The 22,844-nt window shown below is 44.7% G+C and overlaps 1 protein-coding gene across 1 annotated transcript; it reads left to right on the top strand.

Moving 5' to 3' along the window:
- The first annotated feature begins 733 nt into the window (after positions 1 to 733).
- Positions 734 to 20,320, top strand: CHRNA1 (cholinergic receptor nicotinic alpha 1 subunit). Its single transcript, NM_176664.2, is given in 9 exon segments — positions 734 to 803; positions 5,755 to 5,900; positions 6,011 to 6,055; positions 7,065 to 7,174; positions 10,326 to 10,521; positions 13,005 to 13,242; positions 15,844 to 16,067; positions 17,434 to 17,673; positions 17,979 to 20,320. Coding segments are annotated over 9 exon segments (1,374 nt in total). The 5' UTR covers positions 734 to 760; the 3' UTR covers positions 18,111 to 20,320.
- Positions 20,321 to 22,844: the final 2,524 nt, after the last annotated feature.

Below are 22,844 nucleotides of genomic sequence, written 5' to 3' on the forward strand. Positions count from 1 at the left end.
ACTTTTCCCAGTAATTACTTTTCCCTTGAATAACAGGCCATAGGAGGTGGGCTGTTTGCTGTCATTAATGGTACACTGTGGAACAGGTATTGCCTGCTACACAGGTGGGCTGGAACAGGCACTCTGGGGGCCATCGTAAAATCAATTTTACAGAAGTCACCGTTGTTTAAAACCAAACCCAATCAAACATGGAATTCTCTCCAGCAACCGATTCAGGATGAACCAAACTCTTCTCAGATTCATTCAGTCATAAAAGTCCCTGGCACTCTCAGCCAAAAGGAACAAGAAAATTTTCCTTTTTTAGTAGAATGTGGACTTTTGTGATTTAGCATAAAGTCTTACACACACAGCTGACTGTCTACTCAGGCCAAGTCGTCCTGATCAGATCAATCCACACAGATGAGGTTCTGATTTGTACAAAAGGGTGGGGGGTTGATCATCATGCAAAATAATTTATTCAATAGGGAAACATTTTTTTTTTTCATTAAGACCAGACTCATGGTGCATTTTAAAACACAGTGCAGTACACATTCAACTTGTCAAAGATCCAGCAGTTGTGTAAAAGGTACACCCTGTAATAACGTTAACCACCTCAGCCCTGGGCTCTGGAACTCTGGGCAGCGCAGCTGTCGCTGCCACTAACAGGTGGCGTAAAACAATAGCTCAGCTCGGCCGACTCACTTTCCAAACCCTCCGGCAGCCGAGTGTCCCTCCAGAGAGTGCCAGCGAGCAGCGCGGGCCGCCACTCCACCACCAGCCCATGGAGCCCCGGCCACTCCTCCTGCTCCTCGGACTCTGCTCAGGTAAGCACCGGGGCTGGGGGCTCTCCTGTGAGGCTGAGGCTCTAGAAGCCCCCAAACTAGAGTCTTGCTTCTTTGATGGGAATACAGAATGGCAGGGCTTCACCAGTCCCAGGCTCTTCTGTCAGCTCCTCACTGATGTTGGCTTGATTGTGTTTGCGGATAAAGATTTTTTGCTTGGGTTACCCAGTTAAAACAGGAGCTGCCTGCTCAGAAACTACAAAGTAAACCCGCCATTCTCTCCCTCCATCAGTGTCTGTATCTGAGTCACCTGGATGATGGGATTCAGCACCTCTTCTAACATCCCGAAGTTAGTATCATATTTGAACAACTATAAGGACTTAGCAGGGTGACTTATGATCACAAGTAGTACAGTTAACTAGTCCTTTTATGGCTTTAGGAGAATTCTGAAAATGAAGAGGATTGACTGACAGCTCCATGTGCTGGAGGGAGAAACCTATTCATAACCACAACCAAACTCTCCATGAGAGAAGAACTATTTTATAATCTTTTAAACTCCTGAAGTTAAAAAAAATTCATATGAATGCATGCCCTTTATTTTTTTAAGGACATTACTCTATGTGAGTTTGGGTTTGAATTGAACCCATAAAAATCTTGCACAGCCCTTGACCTGCATTCAACTCTGGACTGTGTCACAACGCAGCCACTGAAATGCTATCCTGAATCCCAAACTTCCGGTTGAGGGAAATAGATGTTGGCTGATTGTTTCATATAAAAGTTTACTGGTGATATCACCCCAACTGAGAAACAAAACGGCTAACATGCTGTGATTTCCCTTCTCCAATATTGCTCTGACAAACACAGGTCTTCTGGGCAAAAGAGGTGAAGTTTTATTAGTAGTATTTTTCAATAGCAGAATTGACGGAAATAGCCTAAACTCTGGTAAATTATATCCTGTGGGATTTGGACTCAATCCAACCAAAGCTGGCCTGGTGTGTGTGTGTGTGTGTGTGTGTGTTTGCAAACACCACACTCAATGGAAATTCTTAAGTGATATATTTACACTTAAAAATCTTTAAGAGATCTCTTAGGACACCAAAAACCTCCAGAAATTCATGTTGAACTATTTTTTTTAAAGTATGTGATATGTATGTAGATCAAACCTAGAGTTTGATGTCAGTTCACATGGATGATTCATGGAAATTTAGGGCAAGATGAGGCAATCCAACATCTCTTTTTTTATTATAGAGAAACTGAAGCAAAGAGACATAAACTGACCATCTCAAACTGACTTTGGGACCATCCCAAAGCCCCCTGATGTATAAACTTTGGAATGTGATCAGACTTCATTTTTTATGTGCACAGTCAGAAAATATACCCTGAAATTGGAAAGGCAGCCAGAGACACAGCACCAGTCAAAATAAGAATTACCCAGGGTCACTGTTTTTGTTTAGCCGCTCAGTCATGTCCAACTCTTTGTGACCCTATGGACTGTAGCCCACCAGGCTCCTCTGTCCATGGGATTTCCCAGGTAAGAATACTGGAGTGGGTTGCCATTTCCTTCTCCATGGGATCTTCCCAACTGAAGGATCAAACCTGTGTCTCTTGCTTTGCAGGTGGATTCTTTACCACTGAGCCACCTGGGAAGAACAGGACAGAATTCCTTTTGCCCAACACAGCAAGCTGTCGCCCAAATAAAAATACAGAGTGGACCAGTACAATACAAAAGAACACTTTGAAATTGTGGCTGGTCCCCCTGCTTTGATTCAATCCCTTGGGGGCAAAATTCTCATTCATATCAGTGACACTTTTTCCGGTATTAGCTGAACACATAATGATCTCTGTTCTATTTATACAGCACTTTCATTACAACCTTTCCTCTCTCTCAGCTCAGGAATCTCAAGCTCTTCATTGCCACCTTCCTATGGCATATTGCTTTCCAACTTGTTCACAGTTATTTATGTAAATGACAAATGTCGATGTCCATAAGAGTAGGAAGACGGGATCTGTGTCAGATTCATGTCTGAAAACCTCAAAGCTCTTCAGACAATGCTTTGCATGCAGCAAATGTTGGACAAATACATGAATGAATTAGTGTTGCCCCCATCTGAATAAGAATGACCAACATGATTTTGCTGAAAAAGGAAACTTCAACATTATTTATGTGTTTATCTGTGTGTTTGTCAATTTATACCTGCCTTCCAAAGAAAGTATTTACTGTGATTTATTGAATCTGTGAAGAAATTGTCCAATTCTCCAGACCACACTGGAATTGGGAACAAAACCTAGAATTCTGAGTTCAAGTCCTTTAAGTTTTATGTGATAAAACTTTGAGTGATACTTTGCCCTGCTTTGAGGAGGGAAAAAGAACAGAATACCAGTGAATGTGGTCTAAGAAATGGAGACCTTCTCAGGAATTCCTTAGAAACTCATGGCGGAAGGCACAGGGACCCTTGTCCTTGGCAAGGGCACAGAGGCGGGAGTGGTATCCCTGGAACACCATCCGTGCCAGGCTCCCCAGTCCTCCCTGCTCCCTAGTTGACCTTAGGGTCCGCCTGCGTATTTTCCTGCCACATCATGCTGATCCTCTGCTCTCTCTGCTGCTTTCTAGTATGTTCTTCCTGTCAAACTAGAATCAACTGTCACTTAAAAATAAGCAGCCCAAGATAACATCAAAGCAATAACCTGAAACCCAGTGGCCGAGGCTCAGAGTGATCCATGCCAGCACCCCTTTGCCCCCACTGCGGGCTGGGTGAGGCCGGGGGGTAGACAAAGCGTAGAAGACAGAGGATTTCTGTGTCCCAAGGGGCCACCGCAAAAACTCCATCAGACAATATGCAGCTCTAAGGGGTCTCCAATGCCAGTGGTCTGGGGCGATGCCATGTGAAAGCTCTGCATGAACCCTTTGGGAAACCATTTTGAGAAACTAGAAATGAAAAGCTAGGCTAGCTGGAAGTTCCACACACAGAGCCCAGGAAGGTCATAATGAAGACACTTTAGCAACACTGAAAGCTTCAAAACGTTGAATGGACACAACATGCTTGCCTTTAGGGGAGTGGTGAGGTATACAGGTCCTTGTGTCTGACTGTCTCCACTTAGAATCCCACTTGTAACTAGCTGGGAGCCATGACATGTGTCTCTGCTGTTCCGACCTCAGTTTTCCCATCTGTAAAATAGGAGTAAAGACTGACCTCATAGAATTTTATAAGGATTCAATAATGTATCACAAATATAGGACCTTTAATAAAGCTCGACAGGCTAATTAAAACATACTTTGGGGAGGATGAAAATGTTTCAGCTCATTATATAGCCTTAGTTATTTCAAGTTGATCTAAAGCTCTGGATGAGAAATAGTGGTTGAGAGCATAGACTCTGGGTGTAAATCCTGGCTCTACCACTGATGAAATCTGGGTCTCAATTTCCCCATCTGTAAATTGAGGATAATGACAGTATATACTATCATTGTTATGAGGATTGAAAATTTTAGTACATATAAAGCAAGTAGAGGAGTATTTGACACAAAACAAGTTGGATACGTGATTATTTTTGTTGATCAATAGAAATAGAAAAGGGGACTACTTTTTACTTAATAATTGTTTTGGTGACAAACCCTTCCAAACTTAGGATCCAAGCAGAAAAATAATAAAAATAATAATAACCTGTCTTAAAGGTGATTGGTTAATACGAACACAACTGCGGGGGGAAAATGGGAAAGCATCTCACTCATTTCATTTTAAAAGTTGTCTTGGCTGGGGGAAAAGGTGTGGTTTCAGCAATAACCTGCGGAAAGGGGAGATCTGGTTACATGAATCCCGGCAGATGGATTGTGTGTCTACTTCCTCTCCCAGTCCTGAACAGGCAATCCACAAACCACCAGGGCTTGAGTTACAGGGATCCTTCATAAGGCGCTTGGAATTTGGAACACATTTTCTCAGAGGAATAGCAGCACATGTAGTTGTACAATTTCCAGGACAGCCCACAGCACGATCATAATATTAAAAGTGAGTTCAGGAGCATGGTGCAGAGTGACGGGCTCTAACCTGAGCTCTGCCCTAGCCGCGTGACCACAGACAAGTCAGTCCACCACTCGGAACCTCAGGTGAGAATGTCTCTCTGCCTGCTCGCCAGCGAAGACCATGTCATGCTGGACACCTAAAGGCTGTGGGCTCTGAGAATACTGCATGATATTGCCCTTCATCCTGAAGGAAAATGTGGTAAACATTCCTTGGAATTAAATATGCTCCAAATAGGAGACCCAAATCCAGGTCAACAGAATATGTGATTTTCTCTCTTAGCAACTTAATTGGGACATAGATGATTTTTTTATTATGATAAAAATACATAAATATATATGTAAAGCTTACCATGGTAAAATAGACATTACCTAAAATTACCATTTTAAAGCACACAATCCAGTGGCATTAGGTATATTCACAATGTTAGGCAACCATCACCACTATCTAATTCCATAACTCGTTCATCACCAGAAGGACATCCTGGGCCCATTAGCAGTTACTCCCCTTTCCCTGTCCCCAGAGTCCCTGGTAATTGCTAATCGACTCTGTTCTACGGATTTACCTATTCTGGATATTTCATATAAATAGAATCACACAATACATGTCCTGTTGTGTCTGACTTCTTTTAGCATAATGTTTTCAAGGATCACTCATGTTACAGCATGTATCAGAACTTCATTCCTTTTCATGGCTGAATGACGTTCTAACGTATGTATATACCACAAATTGTTTATTCATTTATCTGTTGATGGACATTTGTGTTATTTTCATAGCTGTTAAAATATTGCTGCTATGAACATTCACGTACACATTTTTTGTTTGCTTTTTTGTCTTTTAATTGAAATATAGTTGATTTATTATATCGTGTTAGTTTCAGGTATACAGCACCGTGATTCAGATAGATATATATGTTCACGTTAGTGTGTGTAGAGCGTGGGGGCGGACTCTGACAGTGAGCGTGTCCTTTGCCATCCCAGCTGGCCTCGTCCTGGGCTCCGAACATGAGACTCGTCTGGTGGCAAAGCTCTTTGAAGACTACAACAGCGTGGTACGGCCCGTGGAAGACCACCGCCAGGCCGTGGAGGTCACGGTGGGCCTGCAGCTGATACAGCTCATCAACGTGGTGAGACCAGAGAGTGCCCAGCGCCCCACAGCACCATCACCACCCAGTCCGGGGCATCCTCTCCGGCTCCCCACTGTTCCCCCTAAAGATGGGCCTTATCTTTTTTTCAGGATGAAGTAAATCAGATCGTGACAACCAATGTTCGTCTGAAACAGGTAATGCAGCTAGATAAGTGTGTTCACGTTGTTCTTATTCACTCTGAAATTTAACATGGACCCAGAGGAAATCAAGTTGGGTAACAGGGATGCGCACCAAAATGTTGAAAGCAGATATTTTGGGGTAGTGGGACGTTTTGTGTTCATTACTATTATTATTTTAACTTTGTGCTTTCACTGTATGTATTAGTTTTCTAGGTCTGCTGGACAACCTAGACAACTTAAACGATAGAAACTTACTGTCTCACAGTTTCTGAGGCCGAAAGCCCAGCACTAAGGTCTTGGTACAGCTGGTTCCTTCTAAGGGTTGTGAGGAACAACCTGCTCCGGGCCTCTCTCCTTTGCTTAGATTGGCTGTCTTCACGTTCGCATGACTTTCTTTCTGAATATACATCTTCTTCAACGTCCCCCTGCTTATACGGACACCAGTCATACTGGATTAGGGCCCACCTTAATGACCTCACTTTAACTTAATTACCTCTATAAACACCCTATCTCCAAATGAGGTCGCTTTCTGAGGTACAGGGGATTAGAACTTTGTATTAATTTGGGGGAGACAGTTCAACATTGTGTTATCCAAATTTACTGCATTGGGCACATGTAACTTTTATAATGCAGAAAAAATAGAGCACTTTTCAAAAAGTGAGGTTGCCTGCTTGAGGAAAACGTTCACAATAGGGTCATTCTCCTTTGCGAAGGTGGGCATGACTTGGGGCTACCCTTGTTTTCTCATCTGTAGAATGGGGTCAATAATCACTCCTACCTCATGAGAACACTGTGAGGACTAAATGATGAATATGGGTTGAAATGCCTATAATTGTGCCAGCATGTACTCCATGCTCTGTATGTGCTTTCACTTCTTACTCAAGTGAAAGCCAAACTCTGAATCAAACCCTTCTTACCGGAGCACAATTTCTGTCCATACCTGAGTTACCATGTCCATCAGAGCTCTTGATAACCCCAGATTTTTTCATTGTTTTCCATTGACTAAAAATGTCTTCATTTCTAGCAATGGGTGGATTACAACTTAAAATGGAATCCAGATGACTATGGTGGCGTGAAAAAAATTCACATTCCTTCGGAAAAGATCTGGCGCCCAGACCTCGTTCTTTATAACAAGTGAGCAAAACAGCCAGGATGAGAAGGCAGACATTCGGAGGGTGGAGGGGGAGCCCAAGTGCCCTCACGGAAGGGCTGCCACTCTCGGTAGGCGTTTCACCACTGTTCACATTAAACAACCCTTAAAAACCAAGAGCCAAGTTGACATGCTAGGGGTGCCATATGGTGTCTCATGTTATGAATAGAAACAATTATCAGAGCCAAATTGAATCAGGGCTGTGGGGTGGGGGACATTTAATCCCTGAGAACTCCTGAAGGGTATGTGGCAACTATCCAAGGAACCCAAACGTCCTATAATTGAGTTCCTTGGAATTAAATGTCCTTCCAACCAATAGGTCTGAACCTCGCGGGGTTGTTATTCGTCACCTCCTCATGGCATCCCAGGACGCAGCATGCTGCTGATGGCCCGGGATGCCTGTGTAGCCCATCCGCTGGGCTCTGTGACAGACCGCACGTTGTGAAATTATAATGTGATTCAAGACACTCTGCTTTAATGACACGTTCATTATCATACGCCCTTCATTTGTCAGGGAATGTTCGTTGCAAACAGCATCCTTCCAGGCAGCAGCATTCGACACTGGCTTAGAGGATTTGTGGCCTGACAGTCTGCAGCACGCGTCTGGGGCGAGCAGGCTGTGCATACTAGCAGACTCTCCAGGGAAGATGGCCAGGGCTAGTTAGCGGACATGATACTCTTTAAGGTGACCCGCCCCAACTTTGATATTTTATTGCATATTTTCCAATCAGACCTGGGATTCAAGCTTGAGCCAAAATATCCCATCATTTTGTGTAAACTTTGGGACAGGAGTGTTGATAAGGAAGAAGTGTCTATCTCTCAGGGCTAAGTTTATCTTTCACTTAGAATCTAAGTGAAGCAATTGAAACCCTCTGGTCCTTTAGGTCAGCTCAGTCAGAAGCACTCTCACAGGGAAGAGAATCCCGTTTCAGCTGCTTGGAAGGAGAAATGTAGACTATCCTCCCCCTCAGCTCTGTTGGGAGGGTCTAAAGCTGCATAGTTTTCTGGATAGAGCCTCTTCTCAGTCCCAAGGAAAAATCAATGGGGAGAAAATTTCTTGGTTTGTAAAATGAGGCATGACATATCCATATGGGGCGCCAAGAAGACACCACCTACTTTTCAGCCCCTAATTATACTATCCTGCTCTCTGCCAAGGCCCTAGGGCACAGGCCATTTGGGGGATGAGTAGATCTGCAGGGAGAGTTTCTTATTTTTCAGTATCCACCATGCTGTTTTTTCAAATGAGAAATTATTGCCAACATTTGAAAATAGGAAAATACATCAAAACCTGAATTTTTAGCCCCTCTGCATGCATGCTCAGCTGCTTTAGTCTTGTGACCCCATGGACTGCAGCCTGCCAGGCTCCTCTGTCCATGGAATTCACCAGGCAAGAATACTGGAGTGGGTTGCCATTTCCTTCTGCAGAGGATCTTCCCGACCCAGGCCAAACCCGTGTCTTTCACGTCTCCTACAATAGCAGGCAGGTTCTTAACCACTAGTGCCACCTTGGAAGCCCCTTAGCCTCTCTAGAAAATTCCAGCATTCAAAAATATGAAAACTTTGGATTAGAAATCTAGATTTCCAGCTTCCAAGGAAGGATCAAATATCAGGCAACATGGAGCCTTCACTCCCATGCAGACACACTTCCTTGCAGGGGTGAGGGGCTCTTCCTTTGTGAGGCTCACCTCTCCCTCCTTCCTCGCTTGCCTGGCCTAGAGGCATCTGAGTTTGTGATCCTACTCCACTGGAGTCTAAATAGTTCTTTCAAAGGTAATAGAACCCTCTTTAACCTGCTTATCATAGTAATGAGCCACTAGCCATATTTTTATTTAAAATTGCTGGATTTTTCCCCCAATTAACTTTTGTAAAAGAGTTTTTAAAAGTATTTTAAAAAGTAATTATTCTGCTCTTCGTTGCTGCAAGGGCTGTTCCTCTAGTTGAGGAGAGTGGGGGTTCCTCTCTAGATGTGGTTCACGGGCGTTTCACGGCAGTGGCTTCTCCTGTTGCCAAGCCCGGGCTCCAGGGTGCAGGGGACTCAGTAGTCGGGGCGTGTGGGCTCAGTAGTTGTGGCCCATGGGCTTTAGAGCACAGGCTCACTAGCTGTGGCGCACAGACTTAGTTACTGTGGGATCTTTCCAGATCAGAAATCGAAACTTTGTCTCTTGCATTGGCAGGCGGATTCTTTACCGCTGAGCCACCAGAGAAGCAATCCCAATTAACTTTTAAAGTATATCAGAGAGGGCATAGATGGAGATTGGGGCTTCCCTGATGGCTCAGACAGTAAAGAATCTGCCTGCAATGCAGGAGACCTGGGTTTGATCCCTGGGTTGGGAAGATCCCCTGGAGAAGGGACTGGCTACCGACTCCAGTATTCCTGCCTGAGGAATCCCATAGACAGAGGAGCCTGGCGGGCTACAGTCCGTGGGTCGCAAAGAGTTGGAAACGACTGAGCAAATAACACTTCTGCTTTTCACTTTTTCAACATTACAAATACTACTGAGGACTGGGAAGAAAAAGTCTGGGATGCAGTTGATCTGTGTTACCAGTTAGTTTTTTAAAACTATACATTCTCAGATTCATTCCCAGATATCCTGATTCAGTGCTTAGATTCAGTGCTCAGGAATCTATATTTAATTTTTTAAAATTGAAGTATAGTTAATGTGTTAGTTTCTAGTGTACAGCATAGTGATTTTGGATTTTTTGCAGATAAATTCCATTATGGGTTATTACAAGATATTGGGTATAGTTCCCTGTAATACACAGTAAATCCTTGTTGCTTATCTATTTTAAGTATAGTAGTTTGTATCTGTTAACCCCATACTCCTAATTTATCCCTCCCCCTCCCCGTTGTTGATCATAAGTTTGCTTCCTATACCTGTGAGTCTGTTTTGTATATAGATTCACTTGTATTATTTTCTAGGTTCAGGAATCTATATTTTAAACAAGCACCCCATGATCCTTATTATCAGGCAAATTTGGAAAACATGGCCATAGATAAAAAGCAATGCTGCTCAAAAGAAAGCTTCTATAATTAGCACCTGAATAATTAACAGCTGTCTCCGGTTAACATCCCCAAGCAGAACTGAAGGTTCATCTGTCACTTGGAGCCCTGTTCTTCTTTTATCCCAACTGTAGTGCAGATGGTGACTTTGCCATCGTCAAGTTCACCAAAGTGCTCCTGGACTACACTGGCCACATCACATGGACACCTCCTGCCATCTTTAAAAGCTACTGCGAGATCATCGTCACCCACTTTCCCTTTGACGAACAGAACTGCAGCATGAAGCTGGGCACCTGGACCTATGATGGCTCCGTGGTGGTCATCAACCCGGTATGTGATGACCCCTTGGGAGGAGTTTGGATGCAGGAAAAGCAAGACTTAGGTCTCCAACTCTGCCCCTACATTATCACAGGCTTGCTGCATCCATTAGCTCTTTGGGGATCATCTACTTTCATGCTTTTCAATGGCTTGGGCAAGTTCTTGACATGCTACATAAGAGAACCATCTGGGGCTTACATAATTTCCTATGCCCAGACTCAGGCCCAATAATTCTGATTGAATCAGCCTAGGGTGGAGCTAGGGCACCAATAGGTTTTAAAGCTCCCAGTTAAGTTCAGTCGCTCAGTTGTGTCCAACTCTTTGCAACCCCATGGACTGCAGCATGCCCTGCCTCCCTGTCCATCACCAACTCCCAGAGTTTACTCAAACCGATGTCATCCAACCATCTCATCCTCTGTCATCCCCTTCTCCTCCCACCGTCAATCTTTCCTGACATCAGGGTCTTTTCCAATGAGTCAGCTCTTCGCATCAGGTGGCCAAAGTATTAGAGTTTCAGCTTCAGTGTCAGTCCTTCCAATGAACACCCAGGATTGATCTCCTTTGGGATGGACTGGTTGGACCTCCTTGCAGTCCAAGGGACTCTCAAGAGTCTTCTCCAACACCACAGTTCAAAAGCATCAATTCTTCGGCGCTCAGCTTTCTTTATAGTCCAACTCTCACATCCATATATAACCACTAGAAAAACCATAGCCTTGACTAGATGGACCTTTGTTGGCAAAGTAATGTCTCTGCCTTTTAACATGCTGTCTAGGTTGGTCATAGCTTTTCTTCCAAGGTGTAAGCGTCTTTTAATTTCATGGCTGTAATCACCATCTTGCAGTGATTTTGGAGCCCTAAAAAATAAAGTCAGCCACTGTTTCCACTGTTTCCCCATCTATTTGCCGTGAAGTGATGGGACCAGATGCCATGATCTTCGTTTTCTGAATGTTGAGCTTTAAGCCAAGTTTTTCACTCTTCTCTTTCACTTTCATCAAGAGGCTCTTTAGTTCTTCTTCACTTTCTGCCATAAGGGTGGTGTCATCTACATACGTGAGGTTATTGATATTTCTCCTGGCAATCTTGATTCCAGCTTGTGCTTCATCCAGCCCAGCGTTTCTCATGATGTATTCTGCATATAAGTTAAATAAGCAGGGTGACAATATACAGCCTTGACGTACTCCTTTTCCTATTTGGAACCAGTCTGTTGTTCCATATCCAGTTCTAACTGTTGCTTTCTGACCCGCATACAGGTTTCTGAAGAGGCAGGTCAGGTGGTCTGTTATTCCCATCTCTTTCAGAATTTTCCACAGTTTATTGTAATCCACACAGTCAAAGGCTTTGGCATAGTCAATAAAGCAGAAATAGATGTTTTTCTGGAACTCTCTTGCTTTTTCCATGATCCAGCAGATGTTGGCAATTTGATCTCTGGTTCCTCTGCCTTCTCTAAATCCAGTTTGAATATGTGGAAGTTCACGGTTCATGTATTGTTGAAGCCTGGCTTAGAGAATTTTGAGCATTACTTTGCTAGCGTGTGAGATGAGTGCAATTATATGGTAGTTTGAGCAGTCTTTGGCATTGCCTTTCTTTGGGATCAGAATGAAAACTGACCTTTTCCAGTCCTGTGGCCACTGCTGAGTTTTCCAAATTTGCTGGCATATTGAGTGTAGCACTTTCACAGCATCATCTTTTAGGATTTGAAATAGCTCCACTGGAATTCCATCACCTCCACTAGCTTTGTTCGTAGTGATTCTTCCTAAGGCCCACTGGACTTCACATTCCAGGATGTCTGGCTCTAGGTGAGTGATCACACCATTGTGATTATCTGGGTCATGAAGATCTTTTTTGTACAGTTCTTCTGTGTATTCTTGCCACCTCTTCTTAATATCTTCTGCTTCTGTTAGGTCCATACCATTTCTGTCCTTTATCGAGCCCATCTTTGCATGAAATGTTCCCTTGGTATCTCTAATTTTCTTGAAGAGACCTCTAGTCTTTCCCATTCTGTTGTTTTCCTCTATTTCTTTGCACTGATCACTGAGGAAGGCTTTCTTATCTCTCCTTGCTAGTCTTAAAGCTCCCAGGAAACTTGAAAGTATAGTCAACATGGAAAAAATCCCAATAGTCCCAACCTACTTATTTTTTATTTTTTTAAAGATTTTTTTTTTGGATATGGACCATTTTCAAAGTCCTTCCTGAATTGTTACAACATCACCTCTGTACTGCTTTGGTCCCCTGGCAGAGCAGCATGTGGGACTCCAGCTCCCCAACCAGGAATCAACCCCACACCCCCTGCATTGGAAGGTGAAGTCCCATCTGCTGAACTACCAGGAAAGTCCCCAAGCCCCTTCCTTTATGGGGGGGGGATAGGATACACAAGATCCCCTCCTAGGTATGTGACAGCACTGGAATCTGTTGCTTTGTCACAGCTGACTAGGAAACCCTGCGGCTCCTCATGGTGACAAGGCTGGACATGTCAAAGTTTCACTCTGTCTTCTCAGGAGAGCGACCAGCCAGACCTGAGCAACTTCATGGAGAGCGGAGAATGGGTGATCAAGGAGTCGCGGGGCTGGAAGCACTGGGTGTTCTATGCGTGCTGCCCCTCCACCCCCTACCTGGACATCACCTACCACTTCGTCATGCAGCGCCTGCCCCTCTACTTCATCGTCAACGTCATCATCCCCTGCCTGCTCTTCTCCTTCTTGACCGGCCTAGTGTTCTACCTGCCCACAGACTCAGGTGGGTGCAGTTGCCATGGTGGTGGCTGCTGATGCTGTGATCTCGCGCTGCTATTTTAGGGGAAGCCAGAAATAACCATGGCTGATAAACAAATGCAGGCAGACAGACCCAAAGCACCAGCCCTGGAAGGATGCATGCTCTGAGTGGCCACGTGGGTGAAGGCTGCTGGGGCAGACAGCAGGGCAGGCAGAGAGCTGAATGGGACCCTGAAGATGCGCACACGCAGCTGGTTAAGTGAATAACCACCAGCACCTATTTGTTGAATACCTGCTGTGTGCCCTGAAACACGATGGGCAAGGCGTGGACCACAGACACTCCCAGGGCCCCTTCCCCCATGAAGTCACTTGCTCTCTGTGACTAACCCAGATCTTGCCTCTTTTGTCTACTGCTTGCCGCTTGAAAATAGCTTTTGTGTATCTCTTCTCCAGATGGCAGTATCTTTACACATAAGACCATACTTCCCAAGTGGCAATTCTTTCTCCTGTATCAGCCTGGGCCTCCTACTGAGTAATCACATCTGTGACATAATTTCACCAGACACCAACAATCTAGAGAAAAGGGGGTAAGGAAACACGCATGTCTGCCAGCAAGTCACTGCTCTCAAACAATGTAAGGGAGACAAGTAGGAAAAAAAGAAAGATAGTAAGATAGTCTGTATGCCAGAAAACAACTGTATCAAAATGCCACAGAAAAAAACCCACAAAAGTCTAAATACAACTTTCCAATAAGGAAAAAAAAAGCTTACGCATTCACTCACTCAACATATACCTTTTAAACAACTGTTGCAAGACAGGGATAAGGTAAAGAATAAGGCAGAATTCGCCCCACAGAATGTATGTTCTAGGGGATTGTATTTGTTCTTAAACAAATGATCACACATATTTTTTCAACTTTCTAATCAAATGAAGTTTCTCAAAGTGAAGAGAGAAAACACTAGGCGGGAAACTATAGAAACTAAACAGAGTTTCTGTCAATATTAGATGATTTATGCTAGAAAATCATTTAGAACAGAGAGACAGTTTGATAAAGTGAGACAGTGTTAGCTACTATTATCACGAATCGAGAAATTTGATGTACTTTGATCCATATTTTACACTTATAATTCTGTTTCCTTTTTTACTTTTGAAGACTTTCCTATCCACCAGAAATTGACAACTTCTTGTTTGCCTCCACTCCGGATCCTGTGTATATCACTAACATCTGAAAACATCCAGAATGGGCAAAGTTCCACACTGGAAATCAGGGCCACATAAGGGTTTCCCAGGACACAAACAGCAAGACCAGCCCAAGGAAAGTCCCTTCCAAAGGCTCTTTACTGCCTCGGAGCTGATCAATCCCCAAATTATTCCAGCGTCATTCACTCCCGGGCTTTCTTGTTTACTTGTCCAGGCAAGACACCATCCGGGAATTGTTTGCCCTGAAACTGTAGGGTCTGGGGAAAAGATTCAGGGGAAAGGGAATCCCTTGGCCCTTAATGTGAAAAAAAAAAAAAAAAAATCAAAACACACACATACACACAAAACAAGTCATTCCCTTAGAGAATATGAGAAAGTGAGTGGTATGAAATCATTGATTTTGTCCTTTCTCAGCTTTGGTCTTGCAGCTTGCTTCCACAGTGAGAAAGATACATGTACTTTTGACCTACACATCCATCTGAGTAACAGATAGGCCAGGCTGAGGTTCAGTTTCGTGAGATTTACAATGTTCTGCTGCAGACAGAAAAACTGCCATCTGGGTTCTCACTTGCCACCCAGAACCTCTCTGGTTTCCCTGGATTCCACCAAGAAATAGAATTCTGGGGCATGACATGAAGTAGCATTTCCTGCTTGGCAGCATCTGATGGAAACGCCTGCCACTTGCCATTGTCAGCAGAGTTAAGTGCCAGGGTCTCATAGGAAAGAAATACTGCAGAAAAAAACTCCCCAGTGTGAGGCTTTGAGAACAGGCCAGTCACATTCCTCTCACCCTTGGGTTTCACTGGTGTGTTCATTTGCTAGGACTGCCTTCACAAAGGACCCCAGGCTGGTGGCTTAAACAACAGAAATTTATTTTCTCATAGTTCTGGAGGCTGGAAATCAAGATCAAGGTGTCAGCAGCATTGGTCTCCTCTGAACCCTCTCTTCTTGGCTGGCAGATGACTGTCTTCTCCCTGCGCCTTCACATGTCCTTTTCTCTCTGTGTCTTAATCTTTTCTGATAAGGACGCCAGTCACCAAAGACCCAGCCTAAGACCTCATTTTAATTTAATTACCTCTGTAAAGGCCCTGTTTCCAAATATAGTCCCTGAGGTGCTGGGGTTTGGGGCTTCAACCTATAAATTTACTGTCAGTTGTTCAGTTGTGTTCAATGCTTTGTGACCCCACGGACTGCAGCCCGCCAGGCTCCTCTGTCCATGGGATTCTCCAGGCAAGAAGACTGGAGTGGGTTGCCATGCCCTCCTCCAGGGGTCTTCCCAACCCAGGGATCGAACATAGGTCTCCTGCACTGCAGGCAGATTCCTTACTGGCTGAGCCACCTAGGAAGCGCTATAGATGTGGGGGGAAGAGCAGTTTAGCCAGTAACAGGTGGGTTGCTGCGTCTGTCCCCTCCTCGTTTCGTCCAGGAGAGAAGATGACCCTCAGCATCTCTGTCTTGCTGTCCCTGACCGTGTTCCTTCTGGTCATCGTGGAGCTGATCCCTTCCACCTCCAGCGCTGTGCCCTTGATTGGGAAGTACATGCTGTTCACCATGGTGTTTGTCATCGCATCCATCATCATCACCGTCATCGTCATCAACACACACCACCGCTCCCCCAGCACCCATGTCATGCCCGAGTGGGTGCGGAAGGTGAGTAAGGCACTGGGACACTCTGCACAGGCAGCCGCTCCCTCGAGGGCAGCTGCAAGTCTCCCCTTCCACATGGCCAGTGGCGTCCTAGGTAACCCTGCTAGGCACTTAGAAACAGAAAGGCTTTCTTGGGCTGTAGGGGCTTTGCGGGAGGAATTTTTCTGGACTCTGGCTGAAGATAAATAACTCATGTCGCCTCCCCAGGGAGATAAGAAAACCAGAATTAACAAAGCCCACTTCAATGTCAACCTTAAAGAATCTCTTTGTTTAGAAAAGACAAATAAATCACTGTCTTTTAACTCAAATACCATGAAATCTTGACCTGTTTGTATGTGAACAGACTGACTATTTCTTTGCTGGTGGAATCATCTGCTGAGACTGGAATAAGGGCTGGAGACTGGCGGGGCGGGGGGTGGGGTGGCTGGGCTTGATGAGAGAGTGTCAGAAAGTTAAGTTTTAATGAAGAACTTGGTCTCATATATTTATTTTACTGAATTTTAAAATGTGTTCACATTTCAGGTGTGTCAGTTCCTACACACCCACACAGACACGAATATCCCGGCTTTTGTGCACAATGCAAAAGATTTGCCAGGAACTGACAGAGAAACTACTGTTTGCAATACATTCTTTTGGGAGGAGAAGCAGTCTCTGCTTCTCTAAAGGCTGTTAAGTAACTCCTAGCAATATCTATAGGGCTTCCCAGGTAGAGCAGAGGTAAAGAGCCTGCTTGCCGATACAGGAGACACAGGCGACTTGGGTTTGATCCCTGAGCCAGGAAGATCCCCTGGAGGAGGAAATGGCACCCCACTCCAGTATGCTTGCCTGGAAAATCCCATGGACGGAGGAGCCTGGAGTGCTGCAGTCCACGGGGTCACAAAGAATCGGACATGACTGAGTACGAATGCAGCAATACCTATGCTGCACTTCTTCAGGAACAAGAAACAGAAGAAAACAGTGTAGCTGTTTTGTGGGGTTGGAACCTTAATTTTTTTTTTTTTGGCAGGAGGGGCCCTTTAATCTTTTGGTCATGAGAATAGGGGCTTTGAAGAAAGCAGGTGCTTATAGGGGGTCTGGAAGCTTAAGCATCAGTGGTTTCTTAGGAGTCCAATAGCTGCACACTTGCTCCCTCCAGTGGCCAACTGCTGGCATTACAGGATCATCTCTATTAGCCTTAGTCATTTAACAGGCCACAGGACACAGATGAATCTGAGAAAATCTAGTATGGTCCTTTTGTTTTAGGGACAAAAGTAGCTGAGGCCTAGAGAACCTGAATGGCTTGCCTAAGGTCTCATTGCTTGTTCAAAATCATAGTCTGATGCTTGCTCTGCTGACAATAATTCCCATACCTGGACTTCTTTTGTATTAGGTTTTTATCGACACTATCCCAAATATCATGTTCTTCTCCACGATGAAAAGGCCATCCAGAGAAAAACAAGACAAAAAGATTTTCACAGAAGACATCGATATTTCTGACATTTCTGGAAAACCAGGGCCTCCACCAATGGGTTTCCACTCTCCCCTGATCAAACACCCCGAGGTGAAAAGTGCCATTGAGGGCATCAAATACATTGCAGAGACCATGAAGTCAGACCAGGAGTCCAACAACGTAAGCTTTGTGGCTTGAGATTCGCACCTTGGGGTTTAAATGGTCACGTGCTTAAGCACAGAGATGGGTTTGGCTTGATGGGAAGGTTGGCATTCAAGGGGCAGCTACTGATGTAAGATGTGCCTGATGACTCCCTAGGCCATCTTAGCAAGTCATCACATTGTGAATAACCTCTTTAAAAGATAAAGATCACAGTGCCAGTGGAGGGAGGATCCACAGTCAAAGGGCCCCTGGATGACGGATAGCACGAACGTTGGGAGTCCGCCATCACCTTCAGGACATTCTGACACATTCCTCTCTCCCAGGCGGCTGAGGAATGGAAGTACGTTGCGATGGTGATGGACCACATTCTCCTGGCAGTCTTCATGCTCGTCTGCATCATCGGAACCCTGGCTGTGTTTGCAGGTCGGCTCATTGAATTAAATCAGCAAGGATGAGTGGAAAGCTGGGCTGAACCTCCAAACCAGGGAGATCTGTCTAGTTGGATACATGCTCATTTATCAAATATTTAATTTTCTGTATTTATTATTCATGGCAACAGTTTATGTTTACATAAGGTTATGGCCTCCAAGCGTGTTCACATTGCTTCTCCCTTCACTCCTGCTGTGGCTGCCTGGAGAGTGAATCCTTTGCAGTAAGTGAACCTGGATTGCTACAAAAGGCTTTCATTTCCAGCAGCATCTGGAAGAATTTTGCCCATGATAACTGAGGTTTTCTGTTAGTTTTTAAAAAAAATTTTTTTAATTTTAAGCAAAGAGTCTATTCTTTGCTTAATAGTCAGTTTTGTACTACTGAAAAAGCCCCATCTGCCAGTCCCCCAAAGATAAAGCATTTGACTTGGAGAGAAGGAAAGCAATAGAAAGACAACAGGGAAATTCTAGAATGGCCACCAAAATACAAACTGCCTCAAAACCCCAAGTTTTGAGGTTTCTGGAATTTGGAGGTGAGGGAATGTCTTCCCAATCGAACACAGCACCTGAGTTTGATGTTTGGGGTTTGAGGGAAAAGAGTAACTAATCTGAATGGAGTGTGGGGCCAGGCACTGTGGGAATGAGATCACATGTATTTTTTTTTTTAATCCTCATAACTCTGTAAATGTCCCTAGTTTACAAATAAGAAAACTGAACTTGAGGGAGGTTAAGTTCATTATCCAAACTAGCAAGTAGAACTGACATTTGAACCCAGACATTTGAACTGACATTTGAACCCATGTGGATTCACAGTAGCTCTGAGCTGGGCTGGTTCATCGCTCACTTGCTCTTTGGTTCAACCCTAGCTGCATCTGGGCCATCCTGTGACTCTGGTCAGTGTTTTTGAGAGGCTCAGTCCTAGTATTAGCCTTCTTCCTGCCTTCCCAATTAAACCACCCACCTTTCCCCCAGTCTTTATCCCAACCCTGCTTGAGGTTCTAGTTCTATGAATGAAATCACAAATGTGTGCACATATCATCATTTCCACAATTCTGGACACATGAGTAGGAGAGAAAATTTATTTCCTTTCTTCATAGCAACCTACTGGCCACAGGCAGTGCACCCCAGTACTAGAAAATGTACAGCCCTGGGCTCAGTAATGACCATCATCCCCAGAACACATCTGATCCACATCGGTACCAGAGAGAGTGGGGAATGGCAGTACCAGGTGACCAGTTCAATTCAGTCGCTCAGTCATGTCTGACTCTTTGCGACCCCATGAACTGCAGCACGGCCTCCCTGTCCATCACCAACTCCCGGAGTTCACTCAAACTCACGTCCATCAAGTAAGTGATGCCATCCAGCCATCTCATCCTCTGTCATCCCCTTCTTCTCCTGCCCCCAATCCCTCCCAGCATCAGAGTCTTTTCCAATGAGTCAACTCTTCGCATGAGGTGGCCAAAGTACTGGAGTTTCAGCTTTAGCATCATTCCTTCCAAAGAAAACCCAGGACTGATCTCCTTTAGAATGGACTGGTTGGATCTCCTTGCAGTCCAAGGGACTCTCAAGAGTCTTCTCCAACACCACAGTTCTGAACTCAGGGGATTTCAATCTAGGTCTCCTTGGCATTCCCCATGACACACCGGCAGGATTGAGTGCCTCATTTACGAGTAAACTAAAGGGAAAACAGTTTGGCATTTCCTCAAAAATCTAGGCATAGAATTATCATATGATCCACCAACTCCTCTCCTAGGTATACACCCAAAAGAACTGGAAGCAGGGACTTGAACAGATACTTGGATACCAATATTCACTGCAGCATTATTTATAATAGCCAAAAGGTAAAAAACCACCCATGTCCATCAGCATAAGAGCAAATGTATGGAGGAATGAAGTTTTTATAAATACTATAATATGGATCAATCTGGAAAACATTATGCTAAGTAAATAAGCCAGATTTGAAAGGACAAATATTGTATGATTCTGCTTATGGGAGATACCTAGAGTAGTCAAATTCATAGAGACAGAAAACAGAATTGCAATTACCAGGGTTTGGGGAGAGGGGTGAGTTGTTGCTTAGTGGGTAGAGCTTCAATTTGAGACAATGAAAAAGTTCTGAAAGTGGATAGTTGTGGTGGGTGTACAATATCAAGAATGTACTTAATGCCACTGAACTGAATGTTTAAAAATGGTTAAGATGGTAAATTTTATGTGCATTTGACCATAATAAAAAAAATTAAAAATTGGTAAGTTTCATGTTCTGTATATTTTACAACAATTCGATAATGAAGAGGGGAAGAGAGATTCAGTACCTAAATCTGCCTGCCTAATTTATCGCAGTCCCCCAGGATTCACTAACGATCCAGAGAAGGAACTTAAAAGTCATGTTGTCCATTCTAAGGAAACTGAGGCTCCCTGGTCAGTGACTTCCCTCAGGTCACAGAGCTAGTTAGTGACAATCAGTTCTCTTAACTCCTGCTCTCGTGCTGTTTCCTTTATATCAAATAGCCCATTTGTCTCCCTACAGTGAGACCTTCCAACATGTCACCTGCTTACCCCCTGGCCTGGAAGCCAGCAGGGAGGCCCCGAGTAGATATGAACGTCACAGTGTGAAGCTCCATCAGCCCCTAAATACCTGTTCCATCAATCTGTCACCAAGTTGCGGACTTTCACCTTTGGGATCTCTTCCCTTCATTAAGGGCTGATTTCCTGATGAAATGGGAAGGGAGACAGATGGTTCTGGGATCTGTCCCCCCTAGAGGTGAGCACCCAGCCCTGCCCTGCCCCCGTGTGGCCCTATCAATGAGTGTGTCTGGGTAAAGGGGTGACTTTGGGGAAAATAAGGAGCATCCTCAAACTGGAACAAGACAAGAGTTCTTGGGGGTGGGGAGTAGGGAGGCTGTTATAGACTGAAGATGGAAGGAGGAATTGTTCAGACTTTGAATCCCTACGTTTTTCTTTCTTTCTTTCTTCTCTAGTTGTCAGAACTAGGGTTTTATTAAATTGGAAAATGTATGAACAATTAAATCAGATGGTGAGAAGTTTCGGGGCTGAGGTGGGTATTTGGCTTTGGCTCTGATCACTGTGGACCACGATGCCATCGTGTTCATTCTGGGGCAGAGGGGCGGGACAGAGGAGCTCAGGTGGCCTCCCTGCCCGTGGCCAGAGGTCTCCCCTCACTCCCCAGCTACTGCGTCTTGCTTTGAAGCCTGAGTTTCCCTGCTCCTGGTTCTCAGCTCACCACTTTCAAGGTCATTTCTCCCACTTCTGTTGTTGAGCTCTAGGTTTGCTCCATTTCTTCAGTGGGCAGAGCCACTGAGCCTACCCCCCACCTGAATTCCTCATCTCTTGCTCCCCCAAATCACCTGCCCCCGCCTCTGCCTGCCAATAACTACGATCATTGTCTCCACCTCTGTCTAAGGTCTGCCTCCACCAGTTGCCTCAATTTTCATCTCTGGTTTTAGAAAAGGCAGAGGAACCAGAGATCAAATTGTCAACATCCGCTGGATCATCGAAAAAGCAAAAGAGTTCCAGAAAAACATCTATTTCTGCTTTATTGACTACACCAAAGCCTTTTACTGTGTGGATCACAATAAACTGTGGAAAATTCTGAAAGAGATGGGAATACCAGACCACCTGACCTGCCTCTTGAGAAACCTGTATGCGGGTCAGGAAGCAACAGTTAGAACTGGACATGGAACAACAGACTGGTTCCAAATAGGAAAAGGAGTATGTCAAGGCTGTATATTGTCACCCTGCTTATTTAACTTACGTGCAGAGTACATCATGAGAAACATGGGCTGGAAGAAGCACAAGCTGGAATCAAGATTGCCGGGAGAAATATCAATAACCTCAGATATGCAGATGACACCACCCTATGGCAGAAAGCAAAGAGGAACTGAGGAACCTCTTGATGAAAGCGAAAGAGGAGAGTGAAAAAGTTGGTTTAAAACTCAACATTCAGAAAACTAAGATCAGGATCATGGCACCTGGTCCCATCACTTCATGGCAAATAGATGGGGAAACAGTGACAGACTTTATTTTCTTGGGCTCCAAAATCACTGCAGATGGTGACTGCAGCCATAAAATTAAAAGACCCTTGCTCCTTGGAAGAAAAGCTATGACCAACCTAGACAGCATATTAAAAAGCAGAGACATTACTTTGCCAACAAAGGTTTGTCTAGTCAAAGCTATGGTTTTTCCAGTAGTTATGTATGGATGTGAGAGTTGGACTGTGAAGAAAGCTGAGCACCAAAGAATTGATGCTTTTGAACTGTGGTGTTGGAGGAGACTCTTGCAGATCCCTTGGACTGCAAGGAGATCCAACCAGTCAATCCTAAAGGAAATCATTCCTGAATATTCATTGGAAGGACTGACGCTGAAGCTAAAACTGCAATACTTTGGCCACCTGATGTAAAGAATTGACACCCTGATGCTGGGAAAGATTGAAGGCAGGAGGAGAAAGGAACAACAGAGGATGAGATGGTTGGATGGCATCACCGACTTGATGGACGTGAGACTGAGTAAATTCTGGGAGTTGGTGATGGAGAGGGAAGCCCGGCGTGCTGCAGTCCATGGGGTCTCAAAGAATCGGACACGACTGAGTGACTGAACTGCAGAAGCTGGGTTTGTTGTCCTTTTCTCAGATCCAGACGTTCCATGAGTGGAGGGAGCAGGCGGGGAGAGGGTGTGAAGGATCAGGGCTGTGCACGGGGGCTGTGCACATGCCTACAAGGGGGCAGCAGGGCCTGATCTGCCCTC

This window comes from Bos taurus, chromosome 2, assembly GCF_002263795.3.
Source record: "Bos taurus isolate L1 Dominette 01449 registration number 42190680 breed Hereford chromosome 2, ARS-UCD2.0, whole genome shotgun sequence".
In the NCBI taxonomy this organism is placed as follows: Eukaryota; Metazoa; Chordata; class Mammalia; order Artiodactyla; family Bovidae; genus Bos; species Bos taurus.